The following is a 27,109-nucleotide window of genomic DNA, read 5'->3' as shown; positions in this document are numbered from 1 at the left end:
CTGTGGGGTGCCCTGGTGGCAGGATGCGGCGCTGACTTTGATCCCTTCCTCTCTCTCCAACTCAAGCCGGTTCAGCCGTATTCACTGTCACAGTGGGCTCTGAGCTGCCTCCCAGCTCTCCTGGAGGGTTCTCCTGATGCCTGGTGGCAGCCCCCAGGCCCCACACTCAGCATCCGTCTCCTGGGCCTTCCTAACTGGTACCTGGGTCTAGCCTGGGCCTAAAACCCTCCTGCATCTTTGCAGGGCACTTAGGACAAAAGTGAAATCTTTTTAGCAAGACGCCCTCAGGACGCTTCAAGATGTGCTTCCATCCCAGCACTCCCGGCCTTTTTACCAATCCTTCCCATGTACCTCCCCTCAAAAAGCTACAAATGGTTGCTACCATTACATATATCCATTTCCCAAGAAGGTCCCCCCCATTGCACCCCACCCCAATGGGGCTGTTACGACCCTGAGGTGGCACTCACCATGGGGGCCCCGCGGTGGCCAATGAGAGCAGGCTTGGGGCCGAGGTCCTTCTTCTCCATGATGCAGGGAGAGGAGATGGTGAGAGGGGCCAGGTAGAGGGCAAACACCACGGTGAAGAAGGTACAGAGAATGGTCACCTGGGAGGCTGCAGATAAGGGGCCGTGAGTGCTGCCTGGTGAGCCCTGGGCAGGTTGGGGTGCAATGCTGGACCCCTATACCCCCGACCTGTCAGGATCCAGGTGCTCTAGGGGGCAGCCCTTATTCTTGCTGGGAAGGTGAACCCTGCCTCTAACTCACACAGACACAGGTGCATGCATGCAGAGAGAGACGTGGAGGAGGAATACAGTGCGAGGCTGACTGAAGCTGTGACCCTCTGTGGACTCTGTGGGCCACTCTGAGCCAGAATCCCCCTCACTGAGTGCAGGGGTCCCACCCCATCTCCAGGCCACCCCCAAGGAAAGCCCAGGTCAGGGCAGCGCCAGCTGGTCTTGGCACCTGCAGGGATTGGAGGGGCAGGCCCTTCACAGTTCTACTCACAGGTCCGCTCTGCACGGGCAAACTGTCCTGCCACGATCCAGGAGAGCATGGTGACTGCTGCCAGGGCCCCCACATGCAGGAATGGCGCTGTGCCCTGTTTGCAGGGAGAGGGAAGGGAGACCAGTAACGCCCAGCTCTGCCCAGACCTTGTGTCACCAGCCTCCAACTTCTACCTATGAGCCAGGCAGCCCTGTCTCCATCTGCCAACTGAGGACACTGGGAGCCTCAGGACCCTGGTGTCCTCCCTAGTTCTGACCTGCTCTGTGACCCTGGGCCCCTCCCTGCCCTTCTTTGGGCCTTGGTCTGGAGAAAGGGAAGTGACAGAAAGGCTCTTGTTGTGAGGGTCCTGGGGGAGCAGCTGCCCAGGCCCCCTCCTCACTCACCTGCAGGGAGATCAGCAGCACCTCCCACTCATCCTCCCACAGCTGGGCCACGGCTGACATGGCCACCACCGTGGAAGCCAGGATGACCACCAGCCCGATCTGGAGGGGGAAGAGTCACCAGACAGAGGCTCAGAGCAGGTGGGTGGGTTCCCAGTGTGTCTGAGAGAGGAGCCAGAGGGAGAGACGGAGAGAACAGGAGAGGCTGATGGAGCAGGGCAGAGGGGAGGGAGGAAGGAGACAGGCATGGGCTGCCAGGAAACCAGAGACCGGCAGATGGACACGGCAGGGAGAGACTGAGGTAGGAGGAGGCCGGCAGACCCAGAGAGGAAGGGACAGTGAGAAATAGAAAGGAGGATGGGGACAGGAGGAGGAGGGAGCTGTGAGGAGGGAGGACATTCAGTAAGGGGGACCTCCCTGGGCCTGGCAGGTTAGTCACATCCAAGGTCCCGCCCAGCCTCCCTGCCAACTCAGCGTGGCACAGCAGAGGAGGAAATCCACTTGTCCAGGCCATGCCCAGGCCTCAGGGGAAGGAGGCTGAGGACCTGGGTCCGCTGCAGGAGCCTGGAGTGCAGCCCAGCCTGGCACCCTGGGCTGGGCTCACAGTGGCACTTCAGGCAGGGATGGGTGGTGAAACACATCTCCACCTGCCCCACCTCCACGGCCTGCCCTCTCCCAGACTCCCAGCATCCAGGTCCACCATGATGGGGGCCACCCTCCTTGCAGCCTCCAGAAGAAAGCAAAACACAGCTCTCATGGAGGATGAGGTGGCACCTCCAAGGGACAGAGATCTCTGGTGACAGGTAAGACCTGAAATCTTCAACCACGCGAAGCTCGGCAGAGGTTTTCAGCTCCTCGGCCCCCAGCCCCTCGCCCCTGGCTGTGGATCCCACTCCACCCACCCCCCTCCACACCCCCAGGCGTGCCTCCCTAAAGCCCAGGTTGTGGCTCTCCTCCAAAGCCTCCTGCAGCTCCCAGTCTCTGGAAGGGTCAGTCAAAGCCGCTACCTCCGTCCCCCTAGTTTCTCCAGACTCGTCTCCCACCTCCCTCCAAAGGCCTGTCCTTCTCCCACAGCACTGCCGGCCGCCCTGCCTGCCTGGAGCCGTTCTCGCTGCTGGCAGGGCCCTCACCCCCTTTCTCCTGAGGCAACCTTTCCCAGAGGCAGCAGCGGCCAAGGGCCCTCCGACGCCGAGCAGGGACAGTGGCATTTCTAGATGATGAGGGTGGGACGGTGGCCAGCATCTCCGCTCCCTACTCAGGGACCTTCACTCGCTGGCGGGGAATGCTGAGTCTGGGATGAAGTTTCCCTTGGGAGGCTTTTCATTCCAGCCCATCAGCCTGGAAACAAATGTTCCCCCAAGAGACCCGAGGGAGGCAGGTGAGGAGCTGGAAGGGCTGTGACATGCGGGCTTGGGGCGGAAAGAGGCACGGGCGTGCCTGGGCCTGTGGGGGCGCTTCGCGTGGTCCACAGGTTGGTTCCGCGGAGGCATGAGCATCCTCATCTCACACACGGAAACCGAGGTTCGGGGAGCGGAACAGCTGGCTGGGTCACGGAGCTTTGAAGGGGCAGAACCAGAAAGGAACACCTTCTGCCCATCTCAGGGGGTGAGGAGGTGTGCGCTTTCTTGGACAGACAGCACGCTGGTGTCAGAGAGGCTGCGCAGTCTCTGGGAGGCCCAGCTGCGCCTCCGAACCCCTGAGAACCCCGCCCTCGGCACTCAGGCCCCTCTTCCCGGCTGCCCCCGGCGCGCAGCTCCCCCTTGTGGCCATCGTGGGAAGAGGCTCTGCACACAGCGAGTTAAGGATGGTTTCTGGGAGCATCTCATCACAATACCTGTTAATGGAAATGGCTTGCAATAAAACTGATTCCCTAAACCCTAATACAATTAAAAATGTTATTATCTCTGAGTTCCACAGTTGCTTTGGTGGTAATCATCACGCTCAGCAGCATCACTGCATGTTCAGCGTCTGTGGGACTTTCCCTACCTTGCATCATTAAGTTACAGCAATAGCACTGACACCCAACAACGCAACCACCATCGCTCCTGAAATCTGACTGAGAAGGATGAATCCCACCCTAGAGGCCCAGAGACAGACCACCGTCCTTCTCTGAGAAAGTGGCCTTGGGTTCTCTGTCCTCATGGGACTGTGGCTTGTGATAGCAATGGTGGGAACAGGGGATACAACAGAGTCTTTCATTCACTCGGTGAGTCTGGCCTAGGTGCTGGGATCCGAGAGGAGGTGGAACCCCGCCTTGCAGAGGTGCAACAGCTGGCCTCTTAGGGGTATCTGACCTCTGGGTTTTGCAGTCCAAATGGCAGACAGTTTGGCCCAGGGTTAAGAGCCTCACTTGAATCACGATCTTCAGTCAAATCCTGGCTCTGCTACCTATTGGGGATCTTTCCACATCCTCTCCAGGGACCTTTCCAGAGCTGTGAAATAGGGATAGCGAGTACCTACCTGGAAGGGGGTTGGGGAAGATCAATGAAGAAATGCAAGTGAAATGCTTAGTACAACGGCTGGCCAGAAGAAAATGCTTACTAAATCTCAGTGATATCATTTTAAAAAGTGAGCATGTTATCATGGGAACAGGATTATTGTGAGGAGTGAAATGATTGTGAAATTCTGAGTGAAAGGTGCCTGACACATGTGGTCAGCACCCGATAAAGGATGGTTACTGCTGTTATGGTGAATGCAGTGCCTGGCACACACAGGAGGTGCTCAGTGAATGTGCCTTCCTTAAGCTGCTGCTGGAGGGACAGAGGCTGGACACCAGGAAAAACCATAAAGCTGGGGCCAGTGCATGGAGAGAAGTCTGAATTCACCAGGAGAGGTGATGAAGTAGACATAGCAGATGGCAGGTAGAGGCTGATGGAGCCTTGGTAGGAGGCAGAAGCCCCAGCCCCAGCCCAGCCAGTAACTTGCCTTGGGGCCGTGTGGTACCCAGTGCTCCTCTCTGGGGCTCAGGTTGGGTTGCTGACAGACGCCTCCTCTGTGCAGGTCCTGGGCTGGGGGCTGCTGCCACTCAGGCAGGGGAGTCAGGCGAGGACACAAGAGCAGTGCAGTGTGCTCAGGGCAGCCTGGGGAGGTGTGAGCTGTGACCAAAACACCTCACAGAGGGTGGTGGGTGGGACAGGAAGGGGGGCATCTCAGGGAAAGGGCCTCCTGTTTACTGTAAAGCTCCCGAGAACCCTTCAGCCTGCTCCCTCACCTCCTGGGTACCTCAATTTCTCCTGAACACTCACCTGGGAGAGATTTCTGGGAAACAGGAGATTTTGGCAGACTGGGGAGGAGGAGGAAGGTCCCCACATGAGCACCAGATCTACTCAGCACCCGGCCTGTTGTGAATGGCTCCCTCTCACCCTGTCCTGAGCATTTCTGTCCTCCCCTCCTCAGGACCCAGGGGAACCAGAGACTCTCAAAGTTCATGAATAAAACATACTATAGGCCAGGCGCGGCGGCTCACGCCTGTAATCCCAGCACTTTGGGAGGTCAAGGTGGGTGGATCACGAGGTCAAGAGATCAAGACCATCCTGGCTAACACGGTGAAACCTCGTCTCTACTAAAAATACAAAAAAATTAGCCGGGCTGGTGGTGGGCGCCTGTAGTCCCAGCTACTCGGGAGGCTGAGGCAGGAGAATGGCGTGAATCCAGGAGGCAGATCTTGCAGTAAGCCGAGATTACGCCACTGCACTCTAGCCTGGGCGACACAGCAAGACTGTCTCTAAAAAAAACCAAAAAACAAAAAACAAACATACTATAAAACTGTGGTCTTTAGAGTTTAGAATGCTATGTTGCTGATATAAGACCAGATAGATAAATGAAAATAAGCAAAAAATTCAGAAATAGATCCAAATACATAAAGAAAATTTAGTATATGATAAAAATAGCATCTCAAATGAATAAAGGACAAATTCTCAGTAGAGAGAGTTGGGAACATTGGGAAGCCATCTAAAAAGAACAGAGTAAGATCACACTATACCCCAAAATAGCTTCCAAAAAGAGAAAAAATTAAATGTTGGAAATATATAATTACCAAGTGACACCATAGAAAAATTTTTATAATCTTGGAGTGGGAAAGACCTTTCTGAGTCTGACACAAAACCAAGGAGTCATCAAGAGATGACATATTCAAGTACGTAAGAATAAAAAAATATATATCCCCATGGTAAAAAAGCAATGAGCAAAGTCAAAGGATGAATGACAAACTAGGAAGAATTATTTGCAGTTTGTTAGCCTAATGGCTAATTTCCCACATCTATAAAGAGTTCCTGCAAATGAATAAGCAAAAAGCAATGGCAAAAATGGCAAAAGATATGAAGAGACAGTTTTATGGAAAAGAAAACACAAGTTACTCAAACGTGAAAAATGCTGAATCTAACTCACCCAAAGGGAAATGCAAATGAAAACTAAAGCAAGGTACCACTTTTCACCCATCAGGCTGACAAAAGCCAATAAATCAGCTGATGGTTTATGGGCAAGGGTATTTTTATAGAACAACTATCCATTGCTAAGAGAGCATGAATCGGAGGCACTTGGCAAAGAGGCCATTTGGCAAGATCAAAATGATGAAAGTACACATTCTTCACCCAGAAATTCCTCTCCCAGGTCACCGCCACATCATCCTGGCAAAAGACAGAAAGCAGCTGGGATGTCGATCCGGTCTATCAACAGGGAACTGGCTAGATGCCTAGGGAATCAGGGAATATCCAGAACAGGGAGCAGAAGCAAGGGATGGATACCAACAGGGATGCTTTAACGCAGCGAAGGAGCTCCAAGAATTCTGTTAAGGTGCAGAACAGAGGGTGGAGTAGGCGACTGTTTGTGTTTAAAGAAAAAAGAAAAAGGAAATGCATATGTACATGTGCATGTGCTAAAAATCTGTCTGGAAAGAGAGTGAGGAGGACTTTCTTTGTATACTTTTTTGTGCTTTTTGTATTTTGAATCATGTTGATGTATTACATGGTCAAAAATTAATTAAAGCAAACAAAAAAGAATAAAGAGTCCTTAGAATTTTAGAATCAAATGACAGAATCTTGGAAACAGAAGAGAATTTCCAGGCCCTGCTGGAACACTCTGAGCTCTGGGGAACTCCCTCCTGGTAGGGCGGGTCCAGCTCTGGGTCAGCTCCACCTGGAAGGACCCTGCTCATGCTGCTATCTCACAGAGGGGGCAGAGGGCAGAGGAAGGCACCCTGGGAGCTGGCACCAGCATGGACAATGGGATCTGCTTCCTTGCATTGATCTGCCAGCTCCAGCTGGCTCAGCAGCTCTGTAGGCCTCTCCACTAGAATCAAGCAGGTGTGACCTTACCTGCTGAGAGCGAGGCATGGCCCCAGAAGGTGACCACAGCATGTGCCAGCCCCACCCAGGGTGCCAGCTGGTGCAGTTCTTTCAAATGCCAGCTTTGCGGCCAGGAGAAGAAAGTCCCTCGCAGAGGGGATGGTGGAAGCCCAGAGGAGGCCTGTGAGTAGAGTGAGGGGCAGGAGGAAGGTGGGGGGACCAGGGGCTGCCCACGGCTCCTGTCTCTGGGGTCTGACTCCCAAGCTCCAGGTCTGTGTAATGAACCGGCCTCGGTACCTCCCTGGATGCTCACAGGCACCTCCCACTCCACACAGCCCAACCCAGGCTCATGCTGTCCCCTCTTCCTTTCCTGTTCCACATCCGTCTTCTAGCTAGAAGTGAGCCCCTCCCCTTGGAGTCATTCTGGCCCCATCTCATGCGCTCATGGTAGTTTCTGAACATTTCTGCCCTTTCCTAAATGGCAGGCCCACGGGGAGCCAGGCTCTGGGGAAAGGCAGATGATCCAGATGTTCCTGGGAGGGAGGGGCTCTGCCTTGGTCAGCTCGGTACCACTCTGTGCCCACCAGGGCCCCAAGAAGACCGGGCATCAGAAACACACTTCAGCACTATGCCTGCAACGGACGTAAGGCAGAGAGTTAAGGCTCCGGAATGGGTGAAGCCTGTCTGCTTTGGGCCCAGCCCTGAGGGGGTCACTGGGAACAGGGAGACAGAGGTTAACTCTGGCCTGCAAGGGGCACCTCAACTGGGTGGGTCGGGGTCAGGGAGCCAGACAAATACTGAAAACACAAAAACACAGCTGTTCAGACATGTAGCAGGGGAGGCTGCAGGAGCTGAGGAAGTCCCGGGAGAGAATCCTGTGTATGTAGGGGAGGTACTGAGGAAGGGGTCCGAGAGAAAAAGGGAGGGCAAGAGCAAAGTGCTAAATGGGGGAAGGAGGCAGACATGCTGGGAGAGCATGAGATGTCTCATGTAGCAGAAGCTGAGGGTGACTGTCCCATGACGGGTTGGGAGATCAGCAGGGGCCAGATTATGCCAGGTAGGGAAGTTTGGGTCATCCTGGGAGTGGTGGGAGTGGTGGAAAGGCTTTAAGTTGGGGAATGAAATGGCCAGATCAGGGTTCTCAAAAGAGCTCACCAAAGAAGGAAGAGGCAGGTGAGACCCGAGGCAGGGCCCCCAGAGGGTGGGTGCCACAGTATGAGCTGTGAGCTCTGCTGGTTAATAGCATGACTACGGGACCCTGGATCTTCCATGTTTAAACTGGGAGACCTTAGGCAAGTCACTTAACCTCTTTGTACTTCAGTTTCCCCAACCACAAAATGGAATGATAACAGTACCTACATGACAACGTTGCTGTAAGGGTTAAGTGAATGAAGACGGGCGAGGTTGTGAGACAAGTGCTTGGCGCATAGTGAGTGCTCAGCCTTAGCTATGAGAACAATTCTAGTGGCAATCCAGGGGAGGGACACGGTGGCCAGGCCCTTCTTCTGCTGCTGTTGCCTCCAGCTTCCCTTGCCCTCTCCCAGGCCCGGCCGAGGCGGCCCTTACCTTGTGCAGCCAGTGCAGGTTCATCTGCTGCCCCACGGCAATGTGACATAGTGCCAGGACCTGAGGAGGGACCCACAGGGTGATTGTCAGGCCCGTGTGGGCGGGAAGGCTTTGCCAGTTTCTCAGACACCCTGCTCCCCACTGCGGCTCTGGGCCTGACCCTGGGTAGAGGCAGCAAACCTCCTTCCAGGCGATGGGAATGCCCTGCCCTCCCCAGCCCAGCCCAGACTAGCCAGCCTGAGCCTGGCCTCCTTCCAGATGATTCCAGGCCTCTAGGCTCTTCCTCTGTGGGATTCCCCGTCAAGAGGTCACTGGGTGCTGCTGTACTTGGACTACCCAACTTCATTCATCAAACATTTGGGAGTTCCAATCCCCAGGATTCTGAAACAGACTTGGGCCTGTCCCCAAGGAGCCCCCAGTCCAACATGAGGGATCCACCTGCATCTCAGTGAGTGGAATATCGGGAGCAAGAGCCTTGAAGCAGAGGCTCCTGGAAGAGGAAGCCTGCAGTGGGCCCTCTCAGCCAGGACAGCTCTCACTGGGTCCGGAGCAAACATTCCAGGAAGGGGCAGCCTAGAGAGACGGGCAAAAGCAAGAGGACCTCCTGCTCTGGGGGACCCAGGCCTCAGGTGCAGCAGCCCGAGAGGCCCTGGGCAAAATCTTAATGTGCCATATGTAGCCAACTTTCTACTAGTGGCATGAAATAGCTTCTGATTAGTCGCTATTATAAATTAAGATAAAAATGAAAATGTTATACATATCTTTCTGTATTTTGATTACTTCCTTAGGATAGATTCCTACAAATACAGTATTCCTACAAATACAGCTTTCCCCTTTATACCAGGGTGGGACCCTCCATCAGCCCGGCACAGGGCCAGTCTCCCTTCCCCTGGGAGCAGGGCCACCTGCCCTCCGAAACAGCCCCATGTACCAGGAGGCCAGCGATGTATGCGAAGGCAGCAGCTGTGGTCACAAGGATGGGCACGGGCCAGTCACTCCAGTAGCCCATGCGGTTGTAGAGGTACCTGCCAGGAGGAGAGGGGGCAGGGGTCAGACCTCCACCAGGCCACTGCCTGGTCCAGGAATCAGGATGGTCTGAGCCTCCACACAGACCACAGGCTGGGCTCAGTGACCAGGCCCTGCTTACCCAGCAGTAAGGCTCAGCGTCTGCCTGATGCTCTACTATGCCTGCTCATGGCAGCCACCTGGGGACCAAGAAATGTAAAGGAGAAAATAATGCCCCATAATCTTATTGGCCAGAAGTAGTCATTACCAAGGCTGTGCTGGATCTTCCTCCTGTGGGTTCCCCCGCCCCCATGCCTATATGTTTGTATCAACAGCAAAGCCAGGACCCCGCTGCACAAAGCAACATGGTCAGGAGCACAGGCTTTGGAGTGAGGCACACAGGCTGGATTCAAATCCCCTCTCTTCTCTGCTTTTCACTGTCTTGTAGGACCTTGTGAAGGACAGGCTTCAATGATTCTAAGATGCCATCAATTGTGACTGTCATCTCAACTTCAATGTTAAAATGTGAAAATTGGGGGTCTTAGAATGGATCGAATATAATACTTGACTTCTCTGAGCCTTAGTTTCCTCACCTATAGGATGGGGATAAGAAAGTGCCTTTCGAGGCCGGGCGCAGTGGCTCATGCCTGTAATCCCAGCACTTTGGGAGGCCGAGGCGGGCAGATCACGAGGTCAGGAGATCGAGAACATCCTAGCTAACACGGTGAAACCCTGTCTCTACTAAAAATACAAAAAAATTTAGCTGGGCATGGTGGCGGGCACCTGTAGTCCTAGCTACTCTGGAGGCTGAGGCAGGAGAATGGCCTGAACCTGGGAGGTGGAGCTTGCAGTGAGCCGAGATCATGCCACTGCCCTCCAGCCTGGGGGACAGAGCGAGACTCCATCTCAAAAAACAAACAAACAGACAAACAAAGAAAAAAAAAACAAAAAACAAAAAAAAAGGAAGTGCCTTTCGGCCAGGCGCGGTGGCTTACGCCTGTAATCCCAGCACTTTGGGAGGCCAAGGTGGGCGGATCACGAGGTCAGGAGATCAAGACCATCCTGGCTAACTCGGTGAAACCCTATCTCTACTAAAGATACAAAAAATTAGCCGGGCATTGTGGCGGGCGTCTGTAGTCCCAGCTACTTGGGAGGCTGAGGCAGAACGGCGTGAACCTGGGAGGCAGAGCTTGCAGTGAGCGGAGATCGCGGTACTGCACTCCAGCCTGGGCGACAGTGCGAGACTGTCTCAAAAAAAAAAAAAAAAAAAAAAAGAAGTGCCTTTCATGGGGTCTCATGAGGATGAAGTGAGGTGAGATGCATGGTAAGTACTCAATAAACTCACTTTGTTTTTGTTTGTTTGTTTGAGACAGGGTCTCTGTCACCGAGGCTGGAGTGCAGGGATGCGAACATGGCTCACTGAAGCTTTGACCTCCTGGGCTCAAGCGATCCTCCTACCTCAGCTGGGACCATCGGCAGCCGCCACCATATTTGGCTAATTTTTTTTGTATTTTTTGTTGAGGCAGGATCTTGCCATGTTGCCTAGGCTGATCTCAAACTCCTGAGCTCAAGTGGTCCTCCTACCTCAGCCTCCCAAAGTGCTGGAATTATAGGCGTGAGCCACCACGCCTGGCCAACTGTCTTCTCAACACAAGCATTTACTTATGCCAGTAAAAATCCTGAGAAAATGTGATTTTTAAAACAGCCACATGGTTTTCCACTGAATTAATGTACCATATGTAGCCAGCTTCCTACTAGTGGCATGAAATAGTTTCTAATTCTTCACTATTATAAATTAACATAAAAATGAAATTTTTATACGTATCTTTCTGTATTTTTGATTACTTCCTTAGGATAGATTCCTACAGATACAATTATAGGGTCAAAGAGAATGAACTTTTTTTTAAGATAGGGTCTTGCTATGTTGCCCAGGGTGAACTTGAATTCCTGGGCTCAAGCAATCCTCCCGTCTCAGCCTCCCCAGTACCTGGGACTATAGGCACATACCACTGTACCTGGTGGGATTGAAATTTTTAAGGGGCCTGATAGATACTGCTTAGATGCTCTCCAGAAAGAATGAACTACCCACATCCGGCCGGGCGTGGTGGCTCACGCCTGTAATCCCAGCACTTTGGGAGGCTGAGGTGGGCAGATCACAAGGTCAGGAGATCGAGACCACGGTGAAACCCTCTCTACTAAAAATACAAAAAATTAGCCAGGCGCAGTGACGGGCGCCTGTAGTCCCAGCTACTGGGGAGGCTGAGGCAGGAGAATGGCATGAACCCGGGAGGTGGAGCTTGCAGTGAGCTGAGATCGCACCACTGCACTCCAGCCTGGGTGACAGAGCAAGACTCCGTCTCAAAAAAAAAAAAAAAAAAAAAAAAGAATGAACTACCCACATCCTCCTTGTACAAAGGGGGAAACTGAGGCTCAAAAGAGGCAGCAACTTGTTCAAGGTCATTAGAAAATCCGAGTCAGCGCCAGGCAGCTTCAGCCTGCTGTCATCTGGGACCTTGCCAGACAGCTGGGAAGGGACACCAGGAGGACCCCATGGGGCATCTGCCCCCCCTGGCCCTCATCCTCAGAGTCCAGGGGAAAATCTACTGCCTGGCAGATCACTGAATGCACTCACCTTACCATACAGTTGGGAAACTGAGGCCTGAAGAGGGGCAAGGCTTGCTCCTGATAACTATTCCTGAAAGATGTTCTGGTCCCATTTGTCTCTCAAGTGTGACCACTTTTGGCAGGGAGTCCTTGAGGACAGCAACAGCCGAGATGGCCCTCCCTGGCCCTCCTTGTCCAGTGCTGATCCCCGGCTGTCGCTCACATCCTCTTACTGTATGAATTGAATTATTCCCAGAGATTCTTTTTTTTTTTTTTTGAGACAGAGTCTCACTCTGTTGCCCAGCCTGGAGTGCAGTGGTCTCCCAGGAAGCAGTCCTCATGTTTAGGTAGAGCTTTGAGCCCTCTCATGTTCATCATCTCATTGCATCCTCAGAAAGACCTGATGAGGTCAGAGTTACCCCATTTTACAGAATGGGGTAAAATGTGATCTCGGCTCACTGCACTGCAACCTCCACCTCCCAGGCTCAAGCAATCTTCCCACCTAAGCCTCCCAAGTAGCTAGGACCACAGGCATATGCCACCACACCTAGCTAATCTTTTGTAGTTTTTGTAGAGATGGGGTTTTTTCATGTTGTCCAGGCTGGTCTTGAACACCTGGACTCACGTGATCTGCCTGCCTCGGCCTCCCAACGTGCTAAGATTACAGGCATGTGTCATTGTGCCCGGTCCCCAGAGGCTCTTGAGACCATCAGGACTGGGCCAGGGCATCCTGAACCCCGGCACTGACTCCAAGAAACTAAGGTGACAGGCTAAAGGAGCTGCAGGTCTCCAGGCATCCCTAAGTGCCAGGCAGGCCTTCCCTTGCCACCTCCCTGACAGGACAGGAACCCATCCCCTGCTTGAAACTCCCAGTGACAGGGAGCTCACTCTCTGGGTAGAGTGGGTGACTCCATGGACATGATACAGTTAGGCAGGCTGAAGTCCCTGTCCCAGATCTGTCTGCTTCTTGCTGTGTGATGCTGGAAAGGCTACTTAACCTCTCTAAGCCTTGGTCTCTTCAGTCTGTCCTCAATTCATGCAGTAACTGGCTGTGTGATCATGAATGAGTCTTGTCCTTCTCTGGGCCTCCATTTCCCCATCTGTACATGATGGGGGTAGGCTTGATGATCTTCTAGGCAGCAGACTCCAGTTCGGAGGAACTGTCTGGGTCTGCGGTTGAGGGCCAGTAGGGAACGTTCCCATTTACTCATGACAGTGCCCATGCTTTGGACATCTGCAAAGATGAATAATTGATTTATGGCATTTAATAAAGGCCAGAGGCCACCTCTGGGACTCTGCCGGGGCTCCGGCTCATCTTGCTTGGCTGCCGCAGGGCAGGGGTGGGACCGCAGCATATTCTTGATTGTGCTCATTAATAAGAAAGGCACAGCCTGGTGCCATGTGGGGAAAAGTGGACACCCAGCTCCATGAGCAGAGTCCCAGGATCATCACAGAATCCTAGAACCACAGCCTGTCAGAAGTCCAGGGTCTTGAAAATCCCAAATGCTAACATCATGCTGCCTTCCGGCTAGAGACGTGGTCTCCCAGGAAGCAGCCCTCATGTTTAGGTAGAGCTTTGAGCCCTGTTGTGTCCATCATCTCAGTTCATCCTCAGAAAGACCTGATGAGGTCAGAGTTACCCCATTTTACAGAAGGAGAGGCTTAGAGAGCACCAGAGACTTGCTTACGGCCACGCTGACCTGAACATCTGATCAAAAGGAAGGAACAGCAATGGATGGGGAGTGAGGAGCCAGGCTTCCAAGCCCCAGCTGTCCCCAACTGGCTGCGTGACCTGGGCCTGTTTCCTTATCTGTCAATAGAACCCTGGGTCCTTGCCCTCCTCCCATGACCTCTCCACTGCTTAACAAAAGGCAGGCAATGGAATGGGGAAGAGGAAAAAACAGGTGCCCCTCCTGTACCCAGGTAAGTGGCTCAGACAGCCCTGCCTTTGGATCTGAGGTACCCACAAAGGACCTTGAGCCCAAACTCATCTGCCAGCCCTGCCCAGGGCCTAGCTAAGGGAGTTAGGAGGCCTAGGATCCAGGGCTATCTCCTCTGCAGAGACCTTGGTCTCTCTGAGCTGTAGATTTCTTGTCTACAAAGGGGGTGACCAGAGGCCCCAGCCCTGGCTGAGCCCTGGCCCAGTCTTATGTTCCTATTTTCCATGGTCACAGCACCGGGAAGGAATGTCCTGTGTCTCCCTAGTGGGCTTCGGCTCCTGTAAGCCTTTGTTCTTTGAGGCTCCCCTCCACCTCTTCAGGAAGCCAGGAATGCAGGCTGAATCATCAATGCAAGCACCAAGGGGTCTCCAAGACCAGCAGCTAAAGTTCCCCAGGTTTCAATCCCACCCATTCTTTAAGGCCCAGTTCCCATGCCTCCTCCTCCAGGAAGCCTTCCCTAAGTTCGCAATAGGAGTCCCCTCAGGGCATGGATCTCTTTTTGTTTCCTCTTCCTCTTTCTTGCCAGTCTGCGATACAATCCTCACCCATACCTCCAGCACTTCCCACTATAGTCCCACACCAGCCTCCTCACCAAAGCCCTGGAGGTGAGCAGGACAGAGGCTCCCAGGGAGTAGGCCCTGCCCAGGGCCGCACAGAGAGCTGGTGGCAGAGCTCAGAGGGCCAACCTGGGAGACAGGCTCTAACTCCAGCCCCCAGGTGCCAGCTACTGGATACCCGGCTCCGGGCCCCTTCCTCCCCCACCCACTGCCCCCACTCACCAGTTGAATTCATCATAGTCATTGTGGACTTCCCACCAGAAGTAGAGCCAGGTGAGCGTGAGGCCGAAGGTGAAGGTGAGGAGCAGGAACCAGAGGCGCTCCCACTGGAAGAGCAGAGGAGGAGGGGATTAAGCGGGTCTGGGGCCAGCCCCTTAGGCTGCCTCCCACCAGAATGTGTCCCCCTCCCTCCCACTTTGTAGCCAAACCTGCCAGGCAGGAACTCCTGCCCTCTTTACCCTGGGAGAAACTGAGGTTCAGAGAGGGGAAGTCACAGAAAGGTGGAGAGCCAGGGGCAGTCAGGGCCTCCCCCGTGGGGCTATGCTTGTTTCACGGTGGCCTGCAGCCTTTCCATCATGTACTGCTCTCCCTATTCTGGGGATGGCTCCCTTGGCGCTGGCACAGTGATCGGCAGTCTGTGAAGTCACATCCCTCACACACATGCCTACAAAGCAGGCACTGTTCTTCTCCACTTCTACCCCGTGCTACCGAGAAAAACACTGAGGTCCAGAGAGGCCAGGTGACTTGCCCAGGTCACACAGCAAGTTAGCAGAGGATTAAGGAAGAAGTACAGAAGTGCCATGTTCTGCTGCCTCCACTGGGCCAGATACCCCTGTCTCCAGCCAGGTGGAAGTGGGGTGGCGGGGGACACTGACACCACCACTGCTGTTTCCTGAGGGGCCAGCTCAGGCATCTGCAGGCACTTCCTCCTGGCCCTCCGGTTTCTCCCTGCTTTCATCCGTCCCCTTATCTTGGAAGCACAAAAAGCTTGGAATATCCTGCATCCCGGGAAACTGCTGAGATCATCAGAACAAGTCAACAGCCCTTGAGGGGAGGTCAGTGTGAGGAAGAACCAAGACTACATTTCCCTTGAGGTTGTGAAGTCACGGAGGCAGCCCTACCTCTGGGCTCCCTGCTATGTTTCTAAACCATCCCAGTTTAACCTCTTCATGGCTCCTTACTGATAGCCAAGCAGGAGTGTGGCCCCCTGACCTCGCCAGCTTCAACCTACACAACCAGTTCCTGCAACCTGGAAGGGCCACTGCCTCTGGGCTTGTTCCCTGAACATTCCCACTCACCTTTCAAGTCAGCTCAAATATCACTGCCTCTGTGAAGCCTCCCTGGATCCACCCTGCCACCCTCGTGCCCGCCGCAGTGCTCCCGCAGCATCGGCACCCCTCTGTGTAAACTCACACTCTGCACACCATGACCTGCTCACTGTGTCCCCCAGACAAGTGTGGGTTCTGCAAGGACGGAGATTGAGCCGGCTTCCACTCCACTAGTACTTTATGACCACATGCAGGATTGGGCAGGAAGGAGGGAAAGTCCTCTCACTGTCCAGAATCCCTTCATCCCACACCATGCAAAGATACCATCAGTCTGCCCGGGAACCTCAGATCCCTGTCACCACTTACAAGCTGTGTAACTCTGGGCAAAGTACTCATTCTTTCTGTGACTCAGTTTTCACCTCTGTGAAATGAGGGCAATACTAGTACTTATGCCATGGGGTTGATGGAGAATTAAATGAGATAATACAAGCCAGGTGGCTTGGCGAGCACTCAGCGCACTACCAGTGTATCTGTGACATCCTCTGCCTCTCCAGAACTTAGGAAAGGCCTTCACACCCTAATGGTCCATGACTCCATACCCACTAAGGGCCTGCTCCATGCCTCGCCCTGGGCAAGAGGGCTGGTGGCTGGGTGACTCTCCTGCCCAGGTGGGTCACTCCAGTTGGGCAACTCATGCTTGGGTGAGCAGCTGCCACCACTCCTTGTCATGTGCAGAGCCAGACTGCCTTGCTTAGCCTCACTTTGTACATAAACAGAGATGCAAAGGTGACGACACCCTGAGGCCCAGTATTTCTAGCAGGTTTAGGCTTGGGGAGGTGGTGGCTTCTCAGAGAGTAGGCCACTTGTGTCTGCCCCAGCTGGACACAGAATGGCAGAAGCTCCAGTTCCAGGCACAGCAAAGCCCAGCCTTGGTCAGGAATAGGGAAACTGTGGCTAGGAGCCGGGCAGGACATGTGCCCTTCTAGAGCAATCGAACCCTAGAAGCCACCACCCAGAGAATGGCCGAGTCCCTAGACTCAGTCCTGCCTCCCATGGAGGCAGTCTGGGTCTGCACATGACCGTCTCTCCACCACCCTCCAGCCAGCACCCCAGGACTAGTCCTTCTCAGAATCCCCAGTGCCCTGCAGAGGGCCTGGCACAGAACACAACTTCATCAGTATTGGATGAAGAATGAGTGAATGGAATAGCCTGGAGTGTCAGAACAGGAGGGGAGTTTGGAGATCTCTGAGTCTCTCCCATTCTTTGGGCTGATGTAAAGACAGAGGCTCAGACAGAACGGCTTTGCTTGAGGATTCAGGGGCACCTGAATAAGAACCTCAAGTTCTTATTTGCTCATAACAGCCTTCGTTTCCTGCAGAGTGCAGCTGGTGAGTCCCAGGCCAGCTTAAACATCTGAGTCTCCCAAAGGGTGAATCATGTCTTTAGACTGACACCCATCTGGTCATGTCATGCCCCAGCTTGAGAGTCCCACTGGCCAGAGCTTCTCAGTAGATGTCAGCACCCACTCTGTCTGGCCCAGGCCAGCTCTGTGCTTTATGCCCCATGCCCAGAATTACATACGGTTCCCCAAACAGGCTCTCCAGACCCCAGGGTCCTATGCTCCAAAGACCATTGTCCTCACGTGTCCAGACCTTACAGTGAAGCAAGGCAGGGCAGGAATGAGGGGCTGCACCTCCCACTCCTGGGAACCAGCCAAGACTAGAGCTGGCGGTGGTTGGGGGTGAGGCATCCAGGCATGGAAGGAATGCAGGCAGGGCCTAAGCAACAAGGAGCCAGGAACCCCATGATCAGAACTAGCACATGAGCTGGGGTTGGGGCAACCTAGGGATTAAAGCCCTGGGAGCTGAAGCCGGAGGCCACAGGGAGCCTGTAGATGGGGATGAAGAGGCCCCAGCACAGAGGGAGGCAGGCAGCGGGGGTCACTCTAAGAACAATCAGAGGAAAACACTGAATGGCAGAGGCTGGAAGGAAGGGAAGGGGAAGGTGAGGAATTAGCCAGAGGAAGTGGCCTGGGGAGCAGCTCCACTGATAAAGAGGCCCCAGTGGCACTAATGGTCCTTGTCAGGGCACATTCCAGCAGAAAGAGGCCTGCCCGCTCCACCCATTAGCAAGCCAATGTGGCCCTGCTCCCAGAGATGCGGAGCAGTGATCGCTGCCTCAATGCCCTGGCCACGGCCCTCCTTCATCTCTCACAGTCTGCATAACACTAGGGGTTGTTTATTTAGGGGTATCTACCCCCATTGCACAGAGGCTCAGAGAAGGGCCACCACATATGGCTGAGCAAGTTATGCACTGCCCCCTAAGAAGTGCCATTCACATCATGGTGACCATCGATGTGCATATTGTGATGATTTGCTGGCACATGGCGGTCGTGTCCTAGAAAAGGGGTGCTTTTTGCTAATTTGCCTAAAGGCTCAACGCAGATGAGTGGAGGGGAATCAGAGGGGTCAGCAGGTAGGGGAGGAGTGGGGATAAGATTTGAACCCAGGCATACTGACTAGACTCTGCAGGCCCCCTTGGGAGGCAGCCTGAACAGCTCCCCTCAAAACCCACCTTGCCCTCTGGGACCCAGTATGGCGAACCCAGGCCCAGCCTAGTTCCCTGGATTTCTCTCCTCCATCTCTCTGACCGCTAGGCCAGACCTGATGCTCCTTCAGGAAGCCTTTCCATCCCTCCAGGCCTCAAAGGTCTCCCCTCTCTGACCATCCTGCACAGACTCTTGGCACCCACCACTGTGACCCTCAATCAAATTGTAAATTGTGGAGATGGAAAGAGCACGGGCTCTAAAGAGCTGGCTCTGCCACTCAGCACGTCACGTGGCCCCTCTGAGCCTTGGTCTCCTTGCTGTAAATGGGAATAACAGCCCTTCCCTCGGAGGGAGGCTGTTAAATGAGCTGAAGGGCTTCAAGTGGCACATAGTAGGCGCATAATGAGGGCTGGTTCACTGGGCTGCGAGCTCCCTCAGGGCAGGGATGGCCTGAGCTGTCTCTATGTTTCCTAGGCCCAGCATCACGCCGGGCACAAGGTGGTGGTCATCTATGGCATGAGGGATAGAAGGAAGTATGGATGAGAGACAGGGCAACAGAGAGGTGCTCAGGGCCACCAGTGGGCAGGGCCATCGTGCAAGCCCCAGACTTACCCTCAGGGAGCAGGAGAAAAGCTGAATGGGCTGGGGCTGAGGGAGCAGCTGGCTTCTGGGGTAGGCACCAGGAGGAGTGTGCTGGAGACTGCCTAAGGAGGGACCAGACAGGGCCAGCAGCTGGGGCAGGAGTGGCCCCTGGCTGTGGATGGGGTAGAATGCTGATTCCTGCCCCAGGGGATGGAGGCTGAGGTCGGGGCTGCTGTGATGGAGAATCCTGGAGGCTCCAACCCAGAGGCCGCTGCATCTCCTTCCATTCTTACCCTAACCCTCCAGAAACAGGAGCCCCTCCGTAGCAATCTGGGCAATTGTGGGTCAATTTCCCTGAAGGCCAGTCCTTCTCCTCACTGTCTCCTGAGGATGGTTATGTCTTCTCTTCACCCTTCCTTGTCTCTGTCCTGTCCCTCCCACCCCAGAGCCCTCTGTGTTCAGAGAAGAACATAGAGAAAGACCTCATTAGCAGCGGGGGCTCATACAGTCACAGAGCACGACTGCAGCCACAATCCCGGCCCCACACAGGAAGCATGGGCATGGCCGCTGGGGTGGGGCAGCTCTGCTGCTGCCTTTTGCCACTGGCTATGGGCCCCTGCTACTGTAGACTACAGCCCCAGGCCAAAATGCACACAGCTGCCCCTCCCACTACTAGGGATCCTGAAGGTTATGGAGCACCTCCCCTGGGTCCCTTAACAGAACATGGGGTCTGAAGTCTGCACACATCACTCTGAATGTTACAGACTTTCGGAATCGCAGAGCTCCCCTGCCTGTCCCCTTGCCCTGAGGCAGAGAGTGTGTCTGTAGCCTCTAGAACAGGAGCTCACCCTGCTCTACTCCACTGGCTCCTGGGAAGGGGCCTCTCCTTCCAGATGCTGCCTAGTCCTTCTGTGGACTCAAAATTCTTCCTTCCAAGACATGGAGCCTGACAACGGGAGGCTGGGTTGAGGGAGTATAGCAATATTGGGTTTGAATCCCAGACTGGCCATGACTGAGTGACCTTGGGGAAGACATTTCCCTTCTCTGCGCCCCAGCTTCCTGCTCTGTAAAATGGGGACAGTATCAGCATGCTGCCCAGACCACTAAAACCTCCCGTGCACAGTGTCTGGTGAGGCTGACCTTCCGGGCAGGGGAGTTACTGCCCTCCCCCAATGCCCCCCAGGGAGGTGGAGCTGAAATCTGCCTCCTCCACTGCTCCCCTGCAGCTGGTTCTCTGATACCACACAGAACAAGGCCAGCCAAAGGGTAAGAAATACTGGGGTCAAATGACCACAGAGTGGAGAATACACAAAAGAGCTGGATTTTCACCCAGGCCCTTCTCCCCACTGGCTGCGTGGCTGTAGGCCAATCGCTCAGGACCTCTGACCTCAGCTTCCTCCTCTGTTCACAGAATGACATCACCACCACCTCACAGGAGGACTGCCAGGCCCCAGCACGATTACAGATGTAAGCTGTAAGTCGCCAAATCCAGGATCGTTCCTGTAATTATCATTTCGCGTCTGACAGCCCTTTAATTATGTGAAGACAGTGATCAAGCCTTTCCTCCCTGCTCTACACCACATTTCTCCAGCTGCTGAGGACAGCCAGGTCGATCGCCTTCCTCCAACCCAGGGTGGGTGCCATGGTCAGCCAGATGCAGAGGCCAGGCCTGGCTCTGTAGGCTATGGCCCTGGGAGCCAGCACCAACGGAGGAAGAAGACCCTGGCATGGTAGCTGCCCAATCTCACTCACAGGCTGCATCCCGGGCTGTGGGGAACAGAGCCCTGTGTGAGCTCACCATGGCACTGGGAGTGGGTGGGGATGGTACTCCTAAGAGCCCTTTACTTGCTCCATCTCATCATCCCCACAGTTCTGCAAAGCAGAGGAAACCAAGTCTCAGAGGAAGGAAGGGACTTGCCTAAGGTCACAAAGGGTACACATAATGGTGGAACAATTCACAACCAGGTCTGTGTACCTCCAGTGTCCCCAGCTGTCTCGGGGCAACAAGGAGCAGGACATGTAAATTATCCTTGTCTGACCAAGGTGGAAACAGGCTCAGAGAGACAGGGCCTTGCCCAAGGTCACACTTTGAGTCACAGGCAGCGCCAGAAGCGTCAGAGCAGGGACCCTGGGATTTCAGAGTTAACTAAGATGTCAGAGATTATCTTGCCTCATCTCCTAAAGATCCAACTAAGAAATGGAGAGACTGCGATCTAAAGAAGGAGAATGGCCTGGAAATGTGGGCAAGAGATTAGGACATTAGTATATTAGTGCAAAAATGATGGGGAATTCAACTTATGGTGTTGGGACATCTGGATATTTATTTGGCAACAACTATAATTAGACCCCTACCTCACACCCTGTACCAAACTAAATCTGTGTCTCTCCTCTACATCCTCACCACCCTTCTCTTCCAGTCGTCTACATACACGTGTTGAGCCCTTAGACATTCAGAGATAAATCAGGCCACCCTGAGCCAAGACTGGCAGCAAACAGCTCCACTCCTGGGAATTGGTGTGGTGAGCAGGGCAAACAGGTTGCTTAGGAGCTCAGAGCTCGGATCCTTAACAATGTCAGTTATAGGAGGAGGGGTGAGCTAGAAGCATTCCTGGAGGAGGAGACACCTGCAGCAAAGTGGAAAGAAAGGGCTTGTTGAGAGAACAAGGTTGGGAAACCTCAATCCAGACAGAGAAAAGGAGCAGAGGGCATGAAGGCACAGAGCAAAGCAAGCTTTGTTTTGGGGAACTGGCTTTTTATGGGCTTATAAAAGCTTTCCCTATGTAAGAGAATTAGCCTTCATACATGCTGTATATTTTTTCTTATATATCATTTGAATTAATTTTATTTATCATGCTGTGTAGAAATTTAAATTTTTATGTAGTCAAATCTAACCTTCTTTTCCTTTATACATTTTGCCTTTGGTATTGTATTTAAGAAGGGTGGCCCAATATAATATATTTAAGTAATATTTTACACTCACGATTTCTCGGCTTCATTGTTTACATTTCAATCTGCAATCCACCCATCCATCGACATCCATCTATATATAGTTCCATATGGATGTCACGTGTGCGGAGAGAGGTTTAAAAGCCTTATCTCTAAAGCATGAAGACTAGAATTTCTTTTACGTCTTTCCAAGTTGTTTAAATTTTTTCAACAAATGTATGCCTTCAAAATAGGAAAAAATTTTAAAAATAGAAAAAAATACATCTTAATCCATCTGGAATTTATTTTGGTGTGAAGTAAAAGGCAGGGATCTAATTTTACTTTCACCAAATGGATGCTTCAGCTGTCCCTACATCATCTGTGATACTGGTAGTAATTTCTACATTCGTTCACCACACAGTGAGTTCTCAGATGCCTGTGGTTGTGTTTCCAGGTTTTCCAACCTGGCCCAAGGCAGCCCTTTCCCCCTTGTGCAGGCTCTGCCTGGCATAGCTCCTTCCTGTTCAGCCAAGCCCTCTCCCCAGTGGTTCCAGCTCTTCTTTGAGGTCCCAGAGACCAGCTGCGCCCTCAGCACGTGGTCCTACAGATACCAAGAGGGAGAGATTGAGGAGTGCCTACCCCTGAATCTGCCACCTGCAAGCCAAATCTTGGGCACCTCAGCTCTTCCAATGGTCAGCCTGTTCCACCTTTACCAAGTTCCAAATGGGGGGACTGATGCATGGGAAAGCCTGGGAAATGTCAGCTGGAAAGGGTGCAGGGAGCTCCCAAAAGGGAGAGATGGGCAGGCTATGGCAGGATTACTCTGGCCTTGATCCGGGAGATTTGGGGGAGGTGGTGGCCTGGGGAGGTTGGAGCGATATTGCAGCATTAGGGCTGAGCAGGGAAAGGGATTAGAATCCCCACCCCCAGCTGGCTCCTGACAGCCTAAGAGGGTGGATTTATTTTTCTGGACTACAGAGAGCTGGGCAATCAGGCTTCTGTCCTTGCTTCTGCTGGGGTGCATTCAGAGCGGTTCATTAGGCAGGAGAATGCAATTAAGTCCTGCCTGGAGCACCCTGTCTCTCCAAGCCTATCCCTTGGCTGGCATCAGCCTCTTGGGGAGACATGAGCAGAAGGGCTGAGGGGCCCTTAGGAAGGACCATCCCAGATCCCTTCATAGGACCCTGACCACGTCACAGGGTGGGTGGCCATAGTCCCCTGGTAATGCCCCATCTCCTGCCCCACCCTTGCTCCATAACCCAACACTCAAGGTATTTACACAGTGTCATCAACAAGACTTAGCCACTTCCCCTGGAGTGTGGCATGGTCATGCCAGGTGCCCTTGGTGCTATTCCAAGAGGAGCTAGGCAGGGTGTGGGGGTTTCCTAAGGCAAGAGACGGCATGGCTTTATTGTAGCAATAAATCCCCACCTCCTTGTGCTGCAACAAACCAGCCCCTCCTCTCTCTCTCTCGTGGATGTAATAATATCATCTCCTAGTTTCTTATCCTTATAGGAATCCTGCAATTTTAGAAGTGGGAAAAATAAAGCTCAGAGGGCCTCTCTCTCACCCCTGCCGGGTCTCTTTTCCTCAAAGCACTAGAGGAGAGAAAGCCATCACTTTGAAAGTTTGTAGGAAGGGTACGTTTTCTGCAGGGTTGGAACAATGGTCTCTTTGGTACAAGACAGGAGGCACATTCCTATCCATGATCTAACTGTATCTGTAGGACATAGATTTGTACCTCCACTTAACCCACAAGCAAGCTCAGGCCCAGAGAGGGTCTGGGCCTGACCTGAGATCACACACTCAGTCACTGGGAGGCAGGGTCAAGTTCAGGCTGCAGCTCCCTTGCCAGGAATGCCCAGTGGCATCTGGCTCAATCCAGCCACACCCTGGAGCCCATCTCAAAGGCTGCTTCATCCCTGAAGCCTGCCCTGATTTCCTGAGTGGGATCCATTCTTTCCAGCTCCATATCCTGAACACAAATCCACATGGCTGACAGGACAAAAAGTGAGGGCCAGCAGGGAAACTCATCTCTTCCTCCCTCTTGTGCACTGGCAGAGCTCAATCCCAGCTCCAAGGGTGATCTGCGAGGTCCCTCTGGCTGAGGCAGCACCCTCCACTGCCAACATCCACCAGGAGCACAGGAGGCAGCACCAAGAACGCAGCATGCACCCATCCGCACATGTGCGCCTACATTCTCTGCCAGCTCATTAGGGGTCCGGCCGCCCCACTTGGTCAGCAAGATGGCAATCACATCCCCTAACCGCTTCCTCACTCACTCATGAACACATATGCTCAATCCTCCTTCCGGTCGTTCATTCAGTAAATCTTGTCCGAGGACCTCCTCTGAGTCAGGTCCCTGGAGTGTGCAGGCCCAGGCCCTGTCCTAAAAAGAGCCCAGTGGGAAACAAAAAATCACAATCCACATGGCCAGCGCAGGTCAACATGCTGTGGAACCCCAGGGGAGCAAGGAAGACGGAGAGAGAGCAGTGAGGAGAGAAAGGAAGGAGGAGGGCTATTTTTTGGCAGAAGTTGGAGGCATGGAGGGGGATTTGCAATGAGTCTTAAGGGGCAGAGAGGAGAAAGACAGGGCATTCCAAGCAGAGGGAATGGCAGGAGCAAAGGCCCAGTGCTGTGAAGGGTGAGGTTATCCTGGGGATGCAGAGAAGCTCAGGGTGGCTGGCGTGGACGAGCATGGAGGGGAAGGGGCAGAGGAGCTGGGGATGGATTTCCCTACAGCGAGTGTCTTCCTGCCCGGGTAGGGTGATGGGGGGCTCTCATCATATCCCATCATAGGAGGTGGGCAACTGGGGTTAGGGAGGCTTGTCTGTTCTGCCCATCCCTCCTGTGCTATTCCTGGACTCTGCTGAGACCGCTGTACTCTCACTGGCTCCTGGGGCACAGCATGGGTTCCCGTCTCCAGGACCGGCCTCCATCCACCCATGCTGGGCATCACGGGTGGATGGGATTCACTGTCAGACACTCCTTCCTCTGCACCTCAGTCCACAGTCAGTCCACTGATACCTTCTAGGTGTCTCTGGAATGCCTCCCCGGCCTGCATCCCTGTGTATACCTCCTCATTCCCCACATAGACACCTGAGGCCTCACTGGCCCTCCCACCTCCACCTGAGGGCCCTCAGCATCCTCCACAATTTGACCACAGTGTTCCTCACACAGCCCGAGCCTGGCTCAGGCCCCCACTGCCAAGGATGAAGCCTAGACTCCTCAATACAGCTTCAGGCTCAGGCCCACTGAGCAGCACCCTTCCCCGTCCCTGCACCTGAGCCGGTGGACTGAATTCCTTTCAGTTCCTGAACACAAGACACTCTCTTGTGCACACAGTTCCCCCTACCCTGAACACTTCCCTGGTCTGGTGAGATGAGGCCGATCCTCCCAGAGGCCAGCTCAGGCAAGCCTTCCCTGCCCCCAGGGTTTCCCCAGGCCTCCAAAATGATCAACCTGGGTGGTCCGGGTGTGTCTGATCTTGTCTGTTCCCCCACAAGCCTGGGGGCCCTTCAAGGGAGGGGAGAACCAGGTCTGATATACTTATGACCCCAGAGCAGGTAACAGGACAGGTTTGTTGATTGAATAAGTAATCAGGGCACCCCAGACAAGACTGTTTGATGTGGAACAGATGAGAAGGCACAGGCCTAGGGGTGTGAGCAGGGTTAGTGCAGGCTGTGCCCTCAGCCCCTTGGCCTGAATAACTCCCTTGCTCTTCCTGGAGGAAATCAATTAAGATTATAGCAGCCTTCAAAAGGTAAATGTACTACGGAAGTGCAAGAATTGGCTATCATAGTCTGTCTCTTTCAATGTCTCTGGCTGGGAAGTTCCTCCAGGCATCTGACCTATATCCCTCTCTACAGAGAAGCTGGTTTTGACACTGCCTTTTGCAGACACAGTCTTCAGGGGACCCTGTGGGGATGGCCTGAGAACAGTCTTCTGTCCTACCAAGTCCTTAATTGACAGTATTAGAGTAATGAGTCACAGACAACAACCAATTAATTATCCCCAGTTATAAAAAGCCCTGCTTCCCCTTCCTGGCTGTTGAGTGCGCCTGGCCTCCTGCTGCCAGGCTCCTCCACTCCTCAGAACTGGGGGCAAGAGAAGAGGCCATTTCACCTCTCTGCTCCTTGGTTTCCTGCTTCTTTATTTGTTAAGTGTGTGTCCTGGGGGGCTGGGGGGCAAAGGCTTGGAAGAGGTGGGAATGTGTCAGGCTGGGGGCCAGGAAGGAGGGAGACCAGCGTGGATGGAGAGGAAGGGGCCCTTCCCAGGCTCTCTCCACACACCCTCTCCACTCCCCAGGATCCACTTCAGGGCCCAGGGCTGGATCATAACCAGGGAAACACTGAGGATTCCAAGCCTGGCATTCAAGGCCACTCCCCATCTTGTCCCAAATGCTCCTGGTCCAGTGCTCTTTCTCCTCCATCAGGCAACTTCCCAAGTCCCCTTGCCTTTCTTCTTCCAGCAAACTGTCACTTAAACCCACATCTTCAACACACGCTATCTTCCCTAGTCTCCAGCAACTTAGGCTGCAAATCTATCATCAGCCTGTGTGACTGATTTCTCCATCTGTAAAATGGGCACACAATTAAACATGGCCCATGGAGATGTTACAACAATGACTAGGGCAATGCATGTAAACTGTTTGCTCCCTGCATACAGTAGGTACTCAATAAATGTTAACAGATACTATTACTTTCATACTTCATTTTCCAGCCTGAGAATGAGAATAAAATGCCTCGTGACTCTCCCACCTTTCAGCCCATTTCACAGATGAGACTCAGGGAGATCGGGTTTCACAGGAGTTGAACCCAGGCTTCTCTGAGTTGGGAGATACAGGGGGAGAATCCCCCCTGGGCGGGGGTGGTGAGAATAAGGAGACACACTAGGCTCACTGGAAGAGCCCTCTCCACCACCCCTCAGCTCAGGCAGCTCTCCTCTTCCTACCAGCCCCCGCAGAGCTCACGCAAGGCCTCTATTTGTTCAGCCAAATTTCTGGAGCCCCTACCCTGCACCACCCCTGTCTTTGAGACACCAGATCGCTATTCCTTCGTTGTGAGAGTCCAGCCCCACCGCTGCCCTCACTCAGCTGCCTCAGGGAGGAATAGGGAGAGAAAAGAGAAACGGAGAGAGAGAGAAAGGATGAGGGGCAGAGGCTGGGAACCAGGAAGTAGGAGGAGACAGGGGGCGGAGCGAAGTGAGCGACTGCAGGGAGAAAGGGGCGGGGGAGCAGAGGATGCTCATCTTCAGCTGTGAGTTTGGGGTCACCTGAGGTGAGCTCAGCCCTTTCTGCAGAGGCGCTGCCACCCAGAGCTGCTGTAAAGCCCTATACCCTCTCCTAGCCTAGCTCATGGTCCCCTGCTGCCCCTCCAGCCTTGGCCCCAGACCCCTGCCTCAGATTGGTGACCCAGATCCTAGCCTTGCAGGGCACATTGTATTCT

General features: G+C 53.7%; 1 protein-coding gene across 6 annotated transcripts in view; it reads right to left on the bottom strand.

The window, feature by feature from the left end:
- Window positions 1-27,109, bottom strand: part of GDPD5 (glycerophosphodiester phosphodiesterase domain containing 5) — a 91,099-nt gene that overhangs the window by 13,842 nt on the left and 50,148 nt on the right. For 4 of the 6 annotated variants that reach the window (XM_030829411.1, XM_030829412.1, XM_030829413.1 and 1 more), the window contains exons 4-9: window positions 14,562-14,665; window positions 9,165-9,258; window positions 8,234-8,293; window positions 1,389-1,487; window positions 1,006-1,099; window positions 468-613 (exon numbers count right to left, since the gene is read on the bottom strand). In XM_030829411.1, the coding sequence (XP_030685271.1) occupies window positions 468-613; window positions 1,006-1,099; window positions 1,389-1,487; window positions 8,234-8,293; window positions 9,165-9,258; window positions 14,562-14,665 (597 nt within the window). Of the gene's footprint in view, window positions 1-467; window positions 614-1,005; window positions 1,100-1,388; window positions 1,488-8,233; window positions 8,294-9,164; window positions 9,259-14,561; window positions 14,666-23,944; window positions 23,999-27,109 lie in introns of those variants that run through there. The other 2 variants (XM_030829415.1, XM_030829416.1) reach the window with 2 other exon arrangements.

Source organism: Nomascus leucogenys, chromosome 15 (assembly GCF_006542625.1).
Source record: "Nomascus leucogenys isolate Asia chromosome 15, Asia_NLE_v1, whole genome shotgun sequence".
In the NCBI taxonomy this organism is placed as follows: Eukaryota; Metazoa; Chordata; class Mammalia; order Primates; family Hylobatidae; genus Nomascus; species Nomascus leucogenys.
The sequence above is the reverse complement of the archived record's forward strand: the minus strand, read 5'-3'. Positions and strand labels throughout refer to the sequence as shown.